The 17,650-nt window shown below is 48.0% G+C and overlaps 1 protein-coding gene across 1 annotated transcript in view; it reads right to left on the bottom strand.

Moving 5' to 3' along the window:
* Nucleotides 1-1,937: 1,937 nt before the first annotated feature.
* Nucleotides 1,938-17,650, bottom strand: part of LOC115126396 (protein FAM193B-like) — a 46,264-nt gene continuing 30,551 nt past the window's right edge. The window contains 5 exon segments of the mRNA XM_065019997.1: nucleotides 1,938-2,559; nucleotides 3,046-3,121; nucleotides 3,972-5,292; nucleotides 14,492-14,731; nucleotides 17,098-17,334. Of these exon segments, the coding sequence (XP_064876069.1) occupies nucleotides 2,463-2,559; nucleotides 3,046-3,121; nucleotides 3,972-5,292; nucleotides 14,492-14,731; nucleotides 17,098-17,334 (1,971 nt within the window). The 3' untranslated portion in view covers nucleotides 1,938-2,462.

The following is a 17,650-nucleotide window of genomic DNA, read 5'->3' as shown; positions in this document are numbered from 1 at the left end:
CAGTATGGATAACCAGCCCACACATGGTGTCTATGACAGTATAGATAACCAGCCCACACATGGTGGTGTCTATGACAGTATGGACAACCAGCCCACACATGGTGTCTATGACAGTATGGATAACCAGCCCACACATGGTGTCTATGACAGTATAGATAACCAGCCCACACATGGTGGTGTCTATGACAGTATAGATAACCAACCCACACGTGGTGGTGTCTATGACAGTATAGATAACCAGCCCACACATGGTGGTGTCTATGACAGTAGATAACCAGCCCACACATGGTGGTGTCTATGACAGTATGGATAACCAGCCCACACATGGTGGTGTATATGACAGTATAGATAACCAACCCACACATGGTGGTGTCTATGACATTTACATTTACATTTAAGTCATTTAGCAGACGCTCTTATCCAGAGCGACTTACAAATTCAGTATAGATAACCAGCCCACACATGGTGGTGTCTATGACAGTAGATAACCAGCCCACACACGATGGTGGTGTCTATGACAGTAGATAACCAGCCCACACACGGTGGTGGTGTCTATGACAGTATGGATAACCAGCCCACACACGATGGTGGTGTCTATGACAGTAGATAACCAGCCCACACACGATGGTGGTGTCTATGACAGTAGATAACCAGCCCACACACGATGGTGGTGTCTATGACAGTAGATAACCAGCCCACACACGATGGTGGTGTCTATGACAGTAGATAACCAGCCCACACACGATGGTGGTGTCTATGACAGTATAGATAACCAACCCACACATGGTGGTGTCTATGACAGTAGATAACCAGCCCACACACGGTGGTGGTGTCTATGACAGTATATAACCAACCCACACATGGTGGTGGTGTCTATGACAGTATGGATAACCAACCCACACATGGTGGTGTCTATGACAGTAGATAACCAGCCCACACATGGTGGTGGTGTCTATGACAGTATAGATAACTAGCCCACACATGGTGGTGGTGTCTATGACAGTATGGATAACCAGCCCACACACGATGGTGGTGTCTATGACAGTATAGATAACCAGCCCACACATGGTGGTGTCTATGACAGTATAGATAACCAACCCACACACGATGGTGGTGTCTATGACAGTATGGATAACCAACCCACACATGGTGGTGTCTATGACAGTATGGATAACCAACCCACACATGGTGGTGTCTATGACAGTATGGATAACCAACCCACACATGGTGGTGTCTATGACAGTATATAACCAACCCACACGTGGTGGTGTCTATGACAGTATAGATAACCAGCCCACACATGGTGGTGTCTATGACAGTAGATAACCAGCCCACACATGGTGGTGGTGTCTATGACAGTATACTGTGTTTTAACAGTTTTTAAAAAATGCCCGTGTCCTCCATACCATAAATCATAAACCTTGTTAAAAACCTTGTAAAATAATTCAGAGGCGATTCATCATCTTAACAGTGCCTATCCACAGACAGACAGATATCCACAGGGTTGTGCGTGGAGGGAGAGATACCCTAAACCTCGTGGGTCAGTGCCTATCCACAGACACAGACAGATATCCACAGGGTTGTGCGTGGAGGGAGAGATACCCTAAACCTCGTGGGTCAGTGCCTATCCACAGACACAGACAGATATCCACAGGGTTGTGCGTTGAGGGAGAGATACCCTAAACCTCGTGGGTCAGTGCCTATCCACAGACACAGACAGATATCCACAGGGTTGTGCGTGGAGGGAGAGATACCCTAAACCTTGTGGGTCAGTGCCTATCCACAGACACAGACAGATATCCACAGGGTTGTGCGTTGAGGGAGAGATACCCTAAACCTCGGGGTCGTGGGTCAGTACCTTTGGAGAACAGAAGCACCAAATAGAACCAACCAATGACAATCCAAGAGGTTTTCAACAATGTTAAAATGTGCCACAATTGCAATAAAAACACATTTTTTATTGTATAAGGTAACTGTTTTCCATACTACATAGTGAAGTATTACAGTAGATTAGATCTGATAAACAGAAGGGGGTCAATTCTCCATGTTTCAACCTGGATCTCTTCTCCCTCGTTGCAAAACAGCAAAGTCTAGTCTCAGTCGCCCCTGTGTGTCAATGATCCCTGGCTGTCAGCCAATAGCAATGCAGTATCGCAGTCCTGAATGGAAAATGGTTGTTGCACCAGGGTCCCTCGGCTTGGTGAGGAAAAAGAGGAGGACGACGAAGAGTGGGAATGAGAGAAGGCCTCAGGCCGTCGGGGTTGTATGGACATAGTTGTGTTGGGGGGGGGGGGGTTCTGCATTCTAGAACCCGTCAGTTACTGGGCTGGTTCTGTATTCTAGAACCCCGTCAGTTACTGGGCTGGTTCTGCATTCTAGAACCCCGTCAGTTACTGGGCTGGTTCTGTATTCTAGAACCCCGTCAGTTACTGGGCTGGTTCTGCATTCTAGAACCCCGTCAGTTACTGGGCTGCGTTGGAAGGAACCTTTTTGAGGGTAAAGTTGGACCAGTTTACTGCAACCTTCTGGCGGGGCTGTTTAGCAGAGTCGAGGCAAAACCTACGGAGAGACGAGAGAGATATATCAGTATCTGGTTCAATGAACAGGAGGCTGGTGGAGGCAAAACAACAAACAAAACGAGGGCCAGTTTCCCAGACAAAGACCAAGTTTAGTCTTCTTAGGCTAAGAATCTCTGGTCTGTTTGGTAAAGCGGCCCTAAATGTTTTGGATTGTCACCGAGGCTAAGAATCTGGTCTGTTTGGTAAAGCGGCCCTAAATGTTTCGGATTGTCACCGAGGCTAAGAATCTCTGGTCTGTTTGGTAAAGCGGCCCTAAATGTTTTGGATTGTCACCGAGGCTAAGAATCTCTGGTCTGTTTGGTAAAGCGGCTCTAAATGTTTCAGATTGTCACCGAGGCTAAGAATCTCTGGTCTGTTTGGTAAAGCGGCCCTAAATGTTTCGGATTGTCACCGAGGCTAAGAATCTCTGGTCTGTTTGGTAAAGCGGCCCTAAATGTTTCGGATTGTCACCGAGGCCGAGCGTTACCTTTTGAAGTATTCCACCTCACGATCAATCTCATCCATTTCTTTTGGGTCCACGTCTTTAGGGAGAAACACATCGTCTGGGGAAGAAAGAAACAGGACAGAAACATCACAACCAACGAACGGTCGCGCTGTCTGATCGCTTTATCATTCACACTGACGTCTCCCTTCCTACATGTATAACACAAGAGACAGTCCACTAGAGGGTTATCTAAACTAACGTACCTGTCTCCTCTCCTACAGCATGTATAACACAAGAGACAGTCCACTAGAGGGTTATCTAAACTAACATACATGTCTCCCCTCTCCTACAACATGTATAACACAAGAGACAGTCAACTAGAGGGTTATCTAAACTAACATACCTGTCTCTCCTCTCCTACAGCATGTATAACACAAGAGACAGTCAACTAGAGGGTTATCTAAACTAACATACCTGACATGTCTCCTCTCCTACAGCATGTATAACACAAGAGACAGTCAACTAGAGGGTTATCTAAACTAACGTACATGTCTCCCCTCTCCTACAACATGTATAACACAAGAGACAGTCAACTAGAGGGTTATCTAAACTAACGTACATGTCTCCTCTCCTACAGCATGTATAACACAAGAGACAGTCCACTAGAGGGTTATCTAAACTAACGTACCTGTCTCCTCTCCTACAGCATGTATAACACAAGAGACAGTCCACTAGAGGGTTATCTAAACTAACATACCTGACATGTCTCCTACAGCATGTATAACACAAGAGACAGTCAACTAGAGGGTTATCTAAACTAACGTACATGTCTCCCCTCTCCTACAACATGTATAACACAAGAGACAGTCCACTAGAGGGTTATCTAAACTAACGTACATGTCTCCCCTCTCCTACAACATGTATAACACAAGAGACAGTCAACTAGAGGGTTATCTAAACTAACGTACCGATGTTGCGGCTGGTTTTCTCTCCCTTGTTCTTGTTCTTCTTATTCTTCCCCTTGGGTTGCTGCTGCTGCTGGGCTTGGTTGTGATTGGTTGAGGTGACAGAGTGACCTTTGGCCTCTTGCTCCTCCCCCTTCCCTCTTTGGGTGCTGGGAGCACCAGAGCTACTCGCTGTCCCGTTGGTGGCCTGCTGCCGGGTGGGTCTGGTCTCCTCTGCCCTCTTTGCCCCGGTTCTCTGGCTCTCAGCCGAGTGAGGTGGTGGTTTGGAACCAGAACCAGCCTTAGAACCCACAGCATCAGAACTGTTGGAAACAGTTTTCTGCAACTCCGCAGCTGCTTTGGATCCGGGTCTGGTCTGGTTCTGTTCTGGAGGCAGCTGGTCCTGACGTTGCTGCTTCTTGCCCTTCTTCAGCTTGCCGGCCCCAGCATTAACCCCAGACCCAGGAGTAGTAATGTTCTTACCAGCCCCAGCATTAACCCCAGACCCAGGAGTAGTAATGTTCTTACCAGCCCCAGCATTAACCCCAGGAGTAGGAGTAGTAATGTTCTTACCAGCCCCAACATTAACCCCAGACCCAGGAGTAGTAATGTTCTTACCAGCCCCAACATTAACCCCAGACCCAGGAGTAGCAATGTTCTTACCAGCCCCAGCATTAACCCCAGGAGTAGGGGTAGTAATGTTCTTACCAGCCCCAACATTAACCCCAGGAGTAGGAGTAGTCATGTTCTTACCAGCCCCAACATTAACCCCAGGAGTAGGAGTAGTCATGTTCTTACCAGCCCCAACATTAACCCCAGGAGTAGGAGTAGTCATGTTCTTACCAGCCCCAACATTAACCCCAGGAGTAGGAGTAGTCATGTTCTTGGGCTCCGCTGGGGTCTCCTCTTTAGGCTTAGCTATCTTAATAGCAGGGGCCTGGTGTTTATTCTCAAGCCTAGCAGAGGGGCACCTCTCTGGGGAGCGCACCCGGATCAGCTTGGAGAGGCTGGGGGTGGTGTGGAGCCTCCGAACATCCTTCGCCCCAGTACCAACCCCTGGTCCCCCTACCCCAGGTACAGTAGCACAAGCCGGAGGTGAGATGGGGCCGATGGGGGAGTTGTCCCGGGGATGGGCCTCCTCCCAGCCGCTGACCAGGTCCAGATGGCTCTTGAAGGTACCCAGGGAGAGAGGGGCCAGGTCGAGGTCTATCTGCTGCAGGTCAGAGCAGGAGGAGCCGTTGAGGTGGGAGAGAAGATGGTTGCCCTCCAGAGTAGCCGCTTTTTTGGGGAAGTCATTCACATCCAGGTTGAGGTCGTACATGGAGAACGAGGCCCGGATAGAGTCCTGCAAGGTCAAAGGTCAACATTTTTATTTTGGAAAAGAGAAGAAAAGCGGCAATAAGTTTAATAAACCAACATTTAAAACAGCTAAAAATGCCTTAAAATCAGGGTTTCAACTGTTTGTCAGATTGCAGAGAGTTTACACACTGAAACAGATTAAGGACTGGTTTCATGGACAGATTAAGGACCGGTTTCATGGACAGATTAAGGACCGGTTTCATGGTCAGATTAAGGACCGGTTTCATGGTCAGATTAAGGACCGGTTTCATGGTCAGATTAAGGATTGGTTTCATGGTCAGATTAAGGACCGGTTTCATGGTCAGATTAAGGATTGGTTTCATGGACAGATTAAGGACCGGTTTCATAGACAGATTAAGGACCGGTATCATGGACAGATTAAGGACCGGTTTCATAGACAGATTAAGGACCGGTATCATGGACAGATTAAGGACTGGTTTCATAGACAGATTAAGGACTGGTTTCATATACAGATTAAGGACTGGTTTCATAGACAGATTAAGGACTGGTTTCATGGACAGATTAAGGACTGGTTTCATGGACAGATTAAGGACTGGTTTCATGGACAGATTAAGGACTGGTTTCATAGATTAAGGACTGGTTTCATAGACAGATTACGGACTGGTTTCATAGACAGATTAAGGACTGGTTTCATAGACAGATTAAGGACTGGTTTCATAGACAGATTAAGGATTAAGATTAAGCCTAGCACTGGACTACATTTAGCTTCCGATGTATATGCTAGATTATTTGCTAGATTATTTCCCACAAGACTATGCTTCATGTCTGAGAAACACCCCTTTAAAAGACTCCACCTCCAGATTATATTCACGAGACAATGTGCAACTAATAACATGTAAAATAAAAACAACACATCAATAGATAGACAAACAACATCAAAACAATAAGTCCTGCCATAGACTAGTGTCCTGTCCAGGGGGTGTCAAGCTGCCTCAATACAATAGGTCTGGCCATATTTATTTCACCTTTATTTAACCAGGTAGGCTAGTTGAGAAAAAGTTCTCATTTACAACTACGACCTGGCCAAGATAAAGCAAAGCAGTTCGACACAAACAACAACACAGAGTTACACATGGAATTAACAAACATACAGTCAATAATACAGTAGAGTGAAGTCTATATGTGCAAATGGCGTGAGGAGGTAAGGCAATAAATAGGCCATAGTAGCGAAGTAATTACTATTATTAGTGATAGATGAGCAGATGATGATGTGCAAGTAGAAATACTGGTGTGCAAAAGAGCAGAAAAGTAAATAAAAACAATATGGGGATGAGGTCGGTAGATTGGATGGGCTATTTACAGATGGACTATATACAGCTGCAGAGATCGGTTAGCTGCTCAGGTAGCTGATGTTTAAAGTTAGTGAGGGAAATAAAAGTCTCCAGATTCAGCGATTTTTTGCAATTCGTTCGGGTCACAGGCAATTCATTCCAGTCATTGGCAGCAGAGAACTGGAAGGCAGCCAAATGACGTGTTGGCTTTGGGGACGACCAGTGCAATATACCTGCTGGAGTGCTACCGATGTTGCTATGGTGACCAGTGAGCTGAGATAAGGCAGAGCTTTACCTAGCAAAGACTTATAGATGACCTGGAGCCAGTGGGTCTTGCGACGAATATGTAGCGAAGGCCAGCCGATTAGAGCATACAGGTCGCAGTAGTGGGTGTTATAAGGGGCTTTGGTGACAAAACGGATGGCACTGTGATAAGACTGCATCCAGTTTGATGAGTAGAGTATTGGAGGCGATTTTCCAAATGACAACGCCGAAGTCGAGGATCGGTAGGATAGTCAGTTTTACAAGGGTATGTTTGGTGGCAGAAGGCTTTGTTGCAGAATAGAAAGACTATTCTAGATTTAATTTTGGATTGGAGATGTTTAATAGAAGTCTGGAAGGAGAGTTTACAGCCTAGGTATTTGTCGTTGTCTAGGGTTATCTTACAGTCTAACCAGATACCTAGGTATTTGTCGTTGTCTAGGGTTATCTTACAGTCTAACCAGATACCTAGGTATTTGTCGTTGTCTAGGGTTATCTTACAGTCTAACCAGATACCTAGGTATTTGTCGTTGTCTAGGGTTATCTTACAGTCTAACCAGATACCTAGGTATTTGTCGTTGTCTAGGGTTATCTTACAGTCTAACCAGATACCTAGGTATTTGTCGTTGTCTAGGGTTAGGGTTATCCTAAGTCGGAACCGTCCAGAGTAGTGATGCTAGTCGGGCGGGCAGGCGGGTGCGGGCAGCGATCTGTTGAATAGCATGCATTTAGTTTTACTAGCGTTTAAGAGCAGTTGGAGGCCACGGAAGGAGAGTTGTATGGCATTGAAGCTCGTTTGGAGGTTAGTTAGCACCGTGTTCAAGGAAGGGCCAGAAGTATACAGAATGGTGTCGTCTGCATAGAGGTGGATCAGAGAATCACCAGCAGCAAGAGCAACATCATTGATGTATATAGAGAAAAGAGTCGGCCCGAGAATTGAACCCTGTGGTACCCCCATAGAGACTGCCAGAGGTCCGGACAACAGGCCTTCCGATTTGACACACTGAACTCTATCAGAGAAGTAGTTGGTGAACCAGGCGAGGCAGTCATTTGAGAAACCAAGGATGTTGAGTCTGCCGAAAGTCGAATGCCTTGGCCAGGTCGATGAAGACGGCTGCAGAGTACAATCTTTTATCGATGGCGGTTATGATATCGTTTAGGACCTGGAGCGTGGCTGAAGTGTAGCGGAGAAGGTACGGTGGGATTCGAAATGGCCAGTGGTCTGTTTATTAACTTGGCTTTCGAAGGCAGGATGGATATAGGTCTATAACAGTTTGGGTCTAGAGTGCTATCTGGATTTGGGTGAAGGAGAAGCTGGGGAGGCGAGTAGCTGCGGGGGAGGGGGAGGAGTAGCTGCGGGGAGGGGGAGTAGCTGCGGGGGAGGGGGAGTAGCTGCGGGGGGGGGAGTAGCTGCGGGGGGGGGTAGCCAGGAAAAAAGCATTGCCAGCCGTAGGGAAATACTTATTGAAATGATCGATTATCGTGGATTTATCAGTGGTGACAGTGTTACCTAGCCTCAGTGCAGTGGGCAGCTGGGAGGAGGTGCTCTTGTTCTCCATGGACTTTAGTGTCCCAAAACTTTTGGAGTCAGAGCTACAGGATGACATTTAAAAAAAAAAAATTTAATCGAACCTTGGCTTTCCTGACTGACTGCGTGTATTGGTTCCTGACTGACTGCGTGTATTGGTTCCTGACTGACTGCGTGTATTGGTTCCTGACTTCCCTGAACAGTTGCATATCGCGGGGACTATTCGATGCTATTGCAGTCCGCCACAGGATGTTTTTGTGCTGGTCGAGGGCAGTCAGGTCTGGAGTGAACCAAGGGCTATATCTGTTATTAGTTCTGCATTTTTTTAAAGGGGCTTATTTAAGATAGTGAGGAAATTACTTTTAAAGAATAACCAGGCATCCTCTACTGACGGGATGAGGTCAACATCCTTCCAGGATACCCCGGCCAGGTCGATTAGAAAGGCCTGCTCGCAGAAGTGTTTTAGGGAGCGTTTGACAGTGATGAGGGGTGGTCGTTTGACCGCAGACCCATAGCGGATGTATTTGGAGGGCAAGTTGATCAGGATGATATCTATGAGGGTTCCCGTGTTTACAGATGTGGGTTGTGCCTGGTGGGTTCCTTGATAATGTGTGTGAGATTGAGGGCATCTAGCTTAGATTGTAGGACGGCCGGGGTGTTAAGCGTATCCCAGTTTAGGTCACCTAACAGAACGAACTCTGAAGATGGATGGGAGGCGATCAATTCACAGGGCACAGCTGGGAGCTGACAGGCAGCAACAGTGAGAGACTTATTTCTGGAGATTCATTTTTAAAATTAGAAGCTCAAACTGCTTGGGCATAGACCTGGAAAGTATGACATTACTTTGCAGGCTATCTCTGGAGTAGATTGCAACTTCTCCCCCTTTTGGCAGCTCTATCTTGACGGAAATTGTTGTAGTTGGATATGGAAACCTCAGATTTTTTGGTGGCCTTCCTAAGCCAGGATTCAGACACGGCAAGGACATCAGGGTTGGCGGACTGTGCTAACAGCAGTGAGTAAAACAAAGTTAGGGAGGAGGCTTCTGATGTTAACATGCATGAAACCAAGGCTTTTTCCTGTTACAGAAGTCAACAAATGAGAACGCCTGGGGACACACAGGGCCTGGGTTAACCTCCACATCACCCGAGGAACAGAGGAGTAGTAGGATGAGGGTATGGCTGAAGGCTATCAAGACTGGTCGTCTAGTGCGTTGGGGATAGAGAATGAAAGGGGCAGATTTCTGGGCGGGGTAAAATATACTAGTGACGTTTCCAGAGGTATGTTAGTTTAGATAACCCTTTAGTTGACTGTCAAGCTGGCTCAATACAGACACAGGAGATGCTATTCTGGCTCAGACAAACTTACTTTACAATATAACAAGAGACAACCATTAGGCGATAACTACATGTTATCAGTGGGTCCATTATGATCTTTTACATTTTTCGCCTAAATATCCATTATAGGTTTAGTTTTTCTAAGGTTCAGATTTTTTTGTCCTTCAAAAATCACACTTTCTTTATAGAAAAAAACAACCAAATTGGATCTAAATCCGTAAGGATACAGAAAACAACAGCAGGAGACCACTGAGGAATCGACCACTTTTTTATTTTGGTGTGATTGCCGAGTTTACTAAACAAATCACCACTGGATTGATGCAAATAATCATGGTATCATTCTGCCGGGTAAGCCATAGACTACTCTGTAGTTAACATTTCATTAATTGAGAAGTTTTTTTGGGAAAGCCTTTCCATCTAGGGGCGGCAGCGTAGCCTAGTGGTTAGAGCGTTGGACTAGTAACCGGAAGGTTGCAAGTTCAAACCCCCGAGCTGACAAGGTACAAATCTGTCGTTCTGCCCCTGAACAGGCAGTTAACCCACTGTTCCTAGGCAGTCATTGAAAATAAGAATTTGTTCTTAACTGACTTGCCTAGTTAAATAAAGGTTAAAAAAATAAAATAAATCTACCAGAAGATGGTCATCATTAGCATCATCGCTAACGGCTACACAAAGTGGTAGAAAAACACAATTCCTGTGTTAGCATCATCGCTAATGGCTACACAAAGTGGTAGGAAAACAGACAGGGGCATTCCTGTGTTAGCATCATCGCTAACAGCTACACAAAGTGGTAGAAAAACACAATTCCTGTGTTAGCATCATCGTTAACGGCTACACAAAGTGGTAGGAAAACAGACAGGGGCATTCCTGTGTTAGCATCATCGCTAACGGCTACACAAAGTGGTAGGAAAACAGACAGGGGCATTCCTGTGTTAGCATCATCGCTAACGGCTACACAAAGTGGTAGGAAAACAGACAGGGGCATTCCTGTGTTAGCATCATTGCTAACGGCTACACAAAGTGGTAGGAAAACAGACAGGGGCATTCCTGTGCTAGCATCATCGCTAACGGCTACACAAAGTGGTAGGAAAACAGACAGGGGCATTCCTGTGTTGCCTCTTCAGAAAGTTGAAGGACAATACGCATCACTGATGAATTTTGTCCATGTCTTGTCATAATCTTGGGTAAATTAATACATTTTAAAATAAATTCAATACATTTATACTGAACGAAAATATAAAAACGCAACTTGCAACAATTTCAAAAGATTTTACCGAGTTTACATTTCATATTATGAAATCAGTCAATTTAAATAAAATCATTAAACCCTGGATTTCAATTGACTGGGCAGTGGCGCAGACATGGGTGGGCCCAGGCCAAACCACTGAGGAGCCAGGCCAAACCACTGAGGAGCCAGGCCAAACCACTGAGGAGCCAGGCCAAACCACTGAGGAGCCAGGCCAAACCACTGAGGAGCCAGGCCAAACCACTGAGGAGCCAGGCCAAACCACTGAGGAGCCAGGCCAAACCACTGAGGAGCCAGGCCAAACCACTGAGGAGCCAGGCCATACCACTGAGGAGCCAGGCCAAACCACTGAGGAGCCAGGCCAAACCACTGAGGAGCCAGGCCAAACCACTGAGGAGCCAGGCCAAACCACTGAGGAGCCAGGCCAAACCACTGAGGAGCCAGGCCAAACCACTGAGGAGCCAGGCCAAACCACTGAGGAGCCAGGCCAAACCACTGAGGAGCCAGGCCAAACCACTGAGGAGCCAGGCCAAACCACTGAGGAGCCAGGCCAAACCACTGAGGAGCCAGGCCAAACCACTGAGGAGCCAGGCCAAACCACTGAGGAGCCAGGCCAAACCACTGAGGAGCCAGGCCAAACCACTGAGGAGCCAGGCCAAACCACTGAGGAGCCAGGCCAAACCACTGAGGAGCCAGGCCAAACCACTGAGGAGCCAGGCCAAACCATTGAGGAGCCATGTCCAGCTAATCAGAATGCGTTTTTCCCCACAAAAAAGGCTTTATTACAGACAGAAATGCTCCTCAGCTTCATCAGCTGTCCTGGTGGCTGGTCTCAGACGATTCCGCAGGTCGTGGACCTCAGATGATCCTGCAGTTGAAGAACCCGGATGTGGAGGTCCTGGACTGGTGTGGTTACAACGTGGTCTGAGGTTGTGGTGGTCCTGGACTGGTGTGGTTACAACGTGGTCTGAGGTTGTGGAGGTCCTGGACTGGTGTGGTTACAACGTGGTCTGAGGTTGTGGAGGTCCTGGACTGGTGTGGTTACAACGTGGTCTGAGGTTGTGGAGGTCCTGGACTGGTGTGGTTACAACGTGGTCTGAGGTTGTGGAGGTCCTGGACTGGTGTGGTTACAACGTGGTCTGAGGTTGTGGAGGTCCTGGACTGGTGTGGTTACAACGTGGTCTGAGGTTGTGGAGGTCCTGGACTGGTGTGGTTACAACGTGGTCTGAGGTTGTGGAGGTCCTGGACTGGTGTGGTTACAACGTGGTCTGAGGTTGTGGAGGTCCTGGACTGGTGTGGTTACAACGTGGTCTGAGGTTGTGGAGGTCCTGGACTGGTGTGGTTACAACGTGGTCTGAGGTTGTGGAGGTCCTGGACTGGTGTGGTTACAACGTGGTCTGAGGTTGTGGAGGTCCTGGACTGGTGTGGTTACAACGTGGTCTGAGGTTGTGGAGGTCCTGGACTGGTGTGGTTACAACGTGGTCTGAGGTTGTGGAGGTCCTGGACTGGTGTTGGGAGGTCCTGGACAACGTGGTCTGAGGTTGTGGAGGTCCTGGACTGGTGTGGTTACAACGTGGTCTGAGGTTGTGGAGGTCCTGGACTGGTGTGGTTACAACGTGGTCTGAGGTTGTGGAGGTCCTGGACTGGGTGTGGTTACAACGTGGTCTGAGGTTGTGGAGGTCCTGGACTGGTGTGGTTACAACGTGGTCTGAGGTTGTGGAGTGGTCTGAGGTTGTGGAGGTCTGGACTGGTGTGGTTACAACGTGGTCTGAGGTTGTGGAGGTCCTGGACTGGTGTGGTTACAACGTGGTCTGAGGTTGTGGAGGTCCTGGACTGGTGTGGTTACAACGTGGTCTGAGGTTGTGGAGGTCCTGGACTGGTGTGGTTACAACGTGGTCTGAGGTTGTGGAGGTCCTGGACTGGTGTGGTTACAACGTGGTCTGAGGTTGTGGAGGTCCTGGACTGGTGTGGTTACAACGTGGTCTGAGGTTGTGGAGGTCCTGGACTGGTGTGGTTACAACGTGGTCTGCCTGGACTTATGGTTAGGGTCCCGGTTGGACGTGTGGCCAAATTCTCTAAAACGATGTTGGAGGCGGCTTATGGTAGAGAAATAAACATTCAATTATCTGGAAGCAGCTCTGTTGGACATTCCTGCAGTCATCATGCCAATTGCACAATCCCTCAAAACTTGAGCCATCAGCAGCATTCTGCTGTGTGACAAAACTGCACATTTTAAAGTGTCCTTTTACTGTCCCCAGCACAAGGTGCACCTGTGTGATGATCATGCTGTTCAATCAGCTTCTTTGACATGCCACACCTGTCAGGTGGATGTTAACAAATTTGTGCAGAAAGTTTGAGAGAAATAAGCTTTATCTGCATATGGAACATTTCTGGTATCTTTTTATTTCAGTTCATGAAACATGAGACCAACACTTTACATGTTGTGTTTATATTTCTGTTCAGTATAGTTGATTTCCTACTAAATTCGATCAAAAATGTTGTTGAATTCCTTCCGCCTTCCGGATTTTATAGTGCCCTACATATGGACAATGATCAGATGAGTCCCAGATGGCTCCCGCACAACGATCAGATGAGTCCCAGATGGCTCCCGCACAACGAGTCCCAGATGGCTCCCGGACAACGAGTCCCAGATGGCTCCCGGACAACGAGTCCCAGATGGCTCCCGGACAACGAGTCCCAGATGGCTCCCGGACAACGAGTCCCAGATGGCTCCCGGACAACGAGTCCCAGATGGCTCCCGGACAACGTCCCAGATGGCTCCCACAACGGTCCCAGATGGCCTCCGGACAACGAGTCCCAGATGGCTCCCGGTTACAACGAGTCCCAGATGGCTCTGACAACGAGTCCCAGATGGTCCCGGACAACGAGTCCCAGATGGCTCCCGGACAACGAGTCCCAGATGGCTCCCCGGACAACGAGTCCCAGATGGCTCCCGGACAACGAGTCCCAGATGGCTCCCGGACAACGATGGCTCCCAGATGGCTCCCCGGACAACGAGTCCCAGATGGCTCCAGGACAACGAGTCCCAGATGGCTCCCTGGACAACGAGTCCCAGATGAACAACGAGTCCCAGATGGCTGGACAACAGTCCCAGATGGCTCCCGGACAACGAGTCCCAGATGGCTCCCGGACAACGAGTCCCAGATGGCTCCCAGACAACGATCAGATGAGTCCCAGATGGCTCCCGGACAACGAGTCCCAGATGGCTCCCGGACAACGAGTCCCAGATGGCTCCCGGACAACGAGTCCCAGATGGCTCCCGGACAACGAGTCCCAGATGGCTCCCGGACAACGAGTCCCAGATGGCTCCCGGACAACGAGTCCCAGATGGCTCCCGGACAACGAGTCCCAGATGGCTCCCGGACAACGATCATATGAGTCCCAGATGGCTCCTTATTCCCTATATAGTATTAGTATTAGCATTAGTTTTGCCCATGGGCCCTGGTTAAAAGTAGCGCACTATTTAGGGAATAGGGAGTTATTTGGGACGCAGATATCCTTACCTTGATGGTGTTTTTGATCTCCTCTAGCCGAGAGGTCAGGAAGGAGTTGACCCTCTCTAGTTCCAGCTGGGGCCACTCCAGCAGCCGACTAGCCTCCGGGCCCTCACCGTACTCCCCATCCACATCCTCCTCCTCCTCCAGGCTGAGGTGGTCTGGGTCCTCACTGGGCTCTGGAGGGGTGGAGGGGGGGTCGCTACCAGCTCCCTCACCATCACCACTACCCGCCTGGGTCTGCTTCTCCTGAGGTGGGGAGAGACAGACAGATGTTTCGACAGGAGGCAGTCATTGTAAATAAGAATTTGTTCTTAACTGACTTGCCTAGTTAAATCAAGGTTAAACAGAAATAACATTAGACAGGACACAGTCTCACTACAGAAACAGGAGACTAGTGTCCTGTCCAGGGGGAGTCCTGGTACATCAAGCTGTCTCACTACAGAAACAGGAGATAGACTAGTGTCCTGTCCAGGGGGTGTCCTGTACATCAGAAACATGATATAGACTAGTGTCCTGTCCAGGGGGTGTCCTGTACATCAGAAACAGGATATAGACTAGTGTCCTGTCCAGGGGGTGTCCTGGTACATCAAGCTGTCTCACTACAGAAACAGGAGATAGACTAGTGTCCTGTCCAGGGGGTGTCCTGTACATCAGAAACAGGATATAGACTAGTGTCCTGTCCAGGGGGTGTCCTGGTACATCAAGCTGTCTCTCTACAGAAACAGGAAATAGACTAGTGTCCTGTCCAGGGGGTGTCCTGGTACATCAAGCTGTCTCTCTACAGAAACAGGAAATAGACTAGTGTCCTGTCCAGGGGGTGTCCTGGTACATAAAGCTGTCTCACTACAGAAACAGGAAACAGACTAGTGTCCTGTCCAGGGGGTGTCCTGTACATCAAGCTGTCTCACTACAGAAACAGGAAACAGACTAGTGTCCTGTCCAGATAGACTAGTGTCCTGTACATCAAGCTGTCTCACTACAGAAACAGGAGATAGACTAGTGTCCTGTACATCAAGCTGCCTCACTACAGAAACAGGAGACAGACTAGTGTCCTGTACATCAAGCTGCCTCACTACAGAAACAGGAGATAGACTAGTGTCCTGTACATCAAGCTGTCTCACTACAGAAACAGGAGATAGACTAGTGTCCTGTACATCAAGCTGTCTCACTACAGAAACAGGAGATAGACTAGTGTCCTGTACATCAAGCTGCCTCACTACAGAAACAGGAGATAGACTAGTGTCCTGTACATCAAGCTGTCTCACTACAGAAACAGGAGATAGACTAGTGTCCTGTACATCAAGCTGCCTCACTACAGAAACAGGAGATAGACTAGTGTCCTGTACATCAAGCTGTCTCACTACAGAAACAGGAAACAGACTAGTGTCCTGTCCAGATAGACTAGTGTCCTGTACATCAAGCTGTCTCACTACAGAAACAGGAGATAGACTAGTGTCCTGTACATCAAGCTGCCTCACTACAGAAACAGGAGATAGACTAGTGTCCTGTACATCAAGCTGCCTCACTACAGAAACAGGAGATAGACTAGTGTCCTGTACATCAAGCTGCCTCACTACAGAAACAGGAGATAGACTAGTGTCCTGTACATCAAGCTGTCTATACTACAGAAACAGGAGATAGACTAGTGTCCTGTACATCAAGCTGCCTCACTACAGAAACAGGAGATAGACTAGTGTCCTGTACATCAAGCTGCCTCACTACAGAAACAGGAGATAGACTAGTGTCCTGTACATCAAGCTGTCTCACTACAGAAACAGGAGATAGACTAGTGTCCTGTACATCAAGCTGCCTCACTACAGAAACAGGAGATAGACTAGTGTCCTGTACATCAAGCTGCCTCACTACAGAAACAGGAGATAGACTGTGCGCGTGAGTGTCCTGTACATCAAGCTGCCTCACTACAGAAACAGGAGATAGACTAGTGTCCTGTACATCAAGCTGTCTATACTACAGAAACAGGAGATAGACTAGTGTCCTGTACATCAAGCTGCCTCACTACAGAAACAGGAGATAGACTAGTGTCCTGTACATCAAGCTGCCTCACTACAGAAACAGGAGATAGACTAGTGTCCTGTACATCAAGCTGTCTCACTACAGAAACAGGAGATAGACTAGTGTCCTGTACATCAAGCTGTCTCACTACAGAAACAGGAGATAGACTAGTGTCCTGTACATCAAGCTGTCTCACTACAGAAACAGGAGATAGACTAGTGTCCTGTACATCAAGCTGCCTCACTACAGAAACAGGAGATAGACTAGTGTCCTGTACATCAAGCTGTCTCACTACAGAAACAGGAGATAGACTAGTGTCCTGTCCAGATAGACTAGTGTCCTGTACATCAAGCTGTCTCACTACAGAAACAGGAGATAGACTAGTGTCCTGTACATCAAGCTGTCTCACTACAGAAACAGGAGATAGACTAGTGTCCTGTACATCAAGCTGTCTCACTACAGAAACAGGAGATTACTACTGATATTACATCCTACTTACACAAATACACATGTAGATGTTCTGAACCAATACCAAATACTTTAATATGTATTAACTGATCTGTATTGGTGACTATTCCCACCACGTCATGTGACATCACCTTCTTCTTCTGTTTATGGCGTGCCCGCTTGGCAGCCTTAGCGCTGTTGGCTGGTTTGTGCTCTGAGGAGTTGATGAAGTCCAGCAGCTCGTCCACGTCTCGGTGGTCGATGGAGGTGGACACGGCCGGGTCAGAGTCCCGTCTCTGGGGAAGACACTCCTCCTTGCGACGCGTCAGCCGGGACCGGAGCTTCTCTCGGATCTCTGTGTAGTTACGGCTGGTCGGAGCCGCCGGGGGCTAGAGGTGAGAGAGAGATAACCCTTATTTAATAGGATGCGTTTCATTTCAATGACTTGCTGCCTTCCTTTGCCCTTTGTTCACTCCCCTTAGGTGACAGAAACAGAAACAAGCCATCTCAGATTTAGGGGAAGGATGGCAGAAGGGAGGAGAGCATCTTTATGGATTGAAACCCAGCCACAATCTGATTTAGCTTTTTGTATGTTTATTGGCTAGAGAGAGAGAGAGACCAAGATGAAAGGTAGGGCAGAGAGTGCTGAAATAGCTGTGGGTCTGATTCCAACCCATGCTGGCAGTGGTATATCGAACATTTGAA

This window comes from Oncorhynchus nerka, linkage group LG6 (assembly GCF_034236695.1).
Source record: "Oncorhynchus nerka isolate Pitt River linkage group LG6, Oner_Uvic_2.0, whole genome shotgun sequence".
NCBI classification, from domain to species: Eukaryota; Metazoa; Chordata; class Actinopteri; order Salmoniformes; family Salmonidae; genus Oncorhynchus; species Oncorhynchus nerka.
This window is presented reverse-complemented; position numbering and strand designations above follow the sequence as displayed.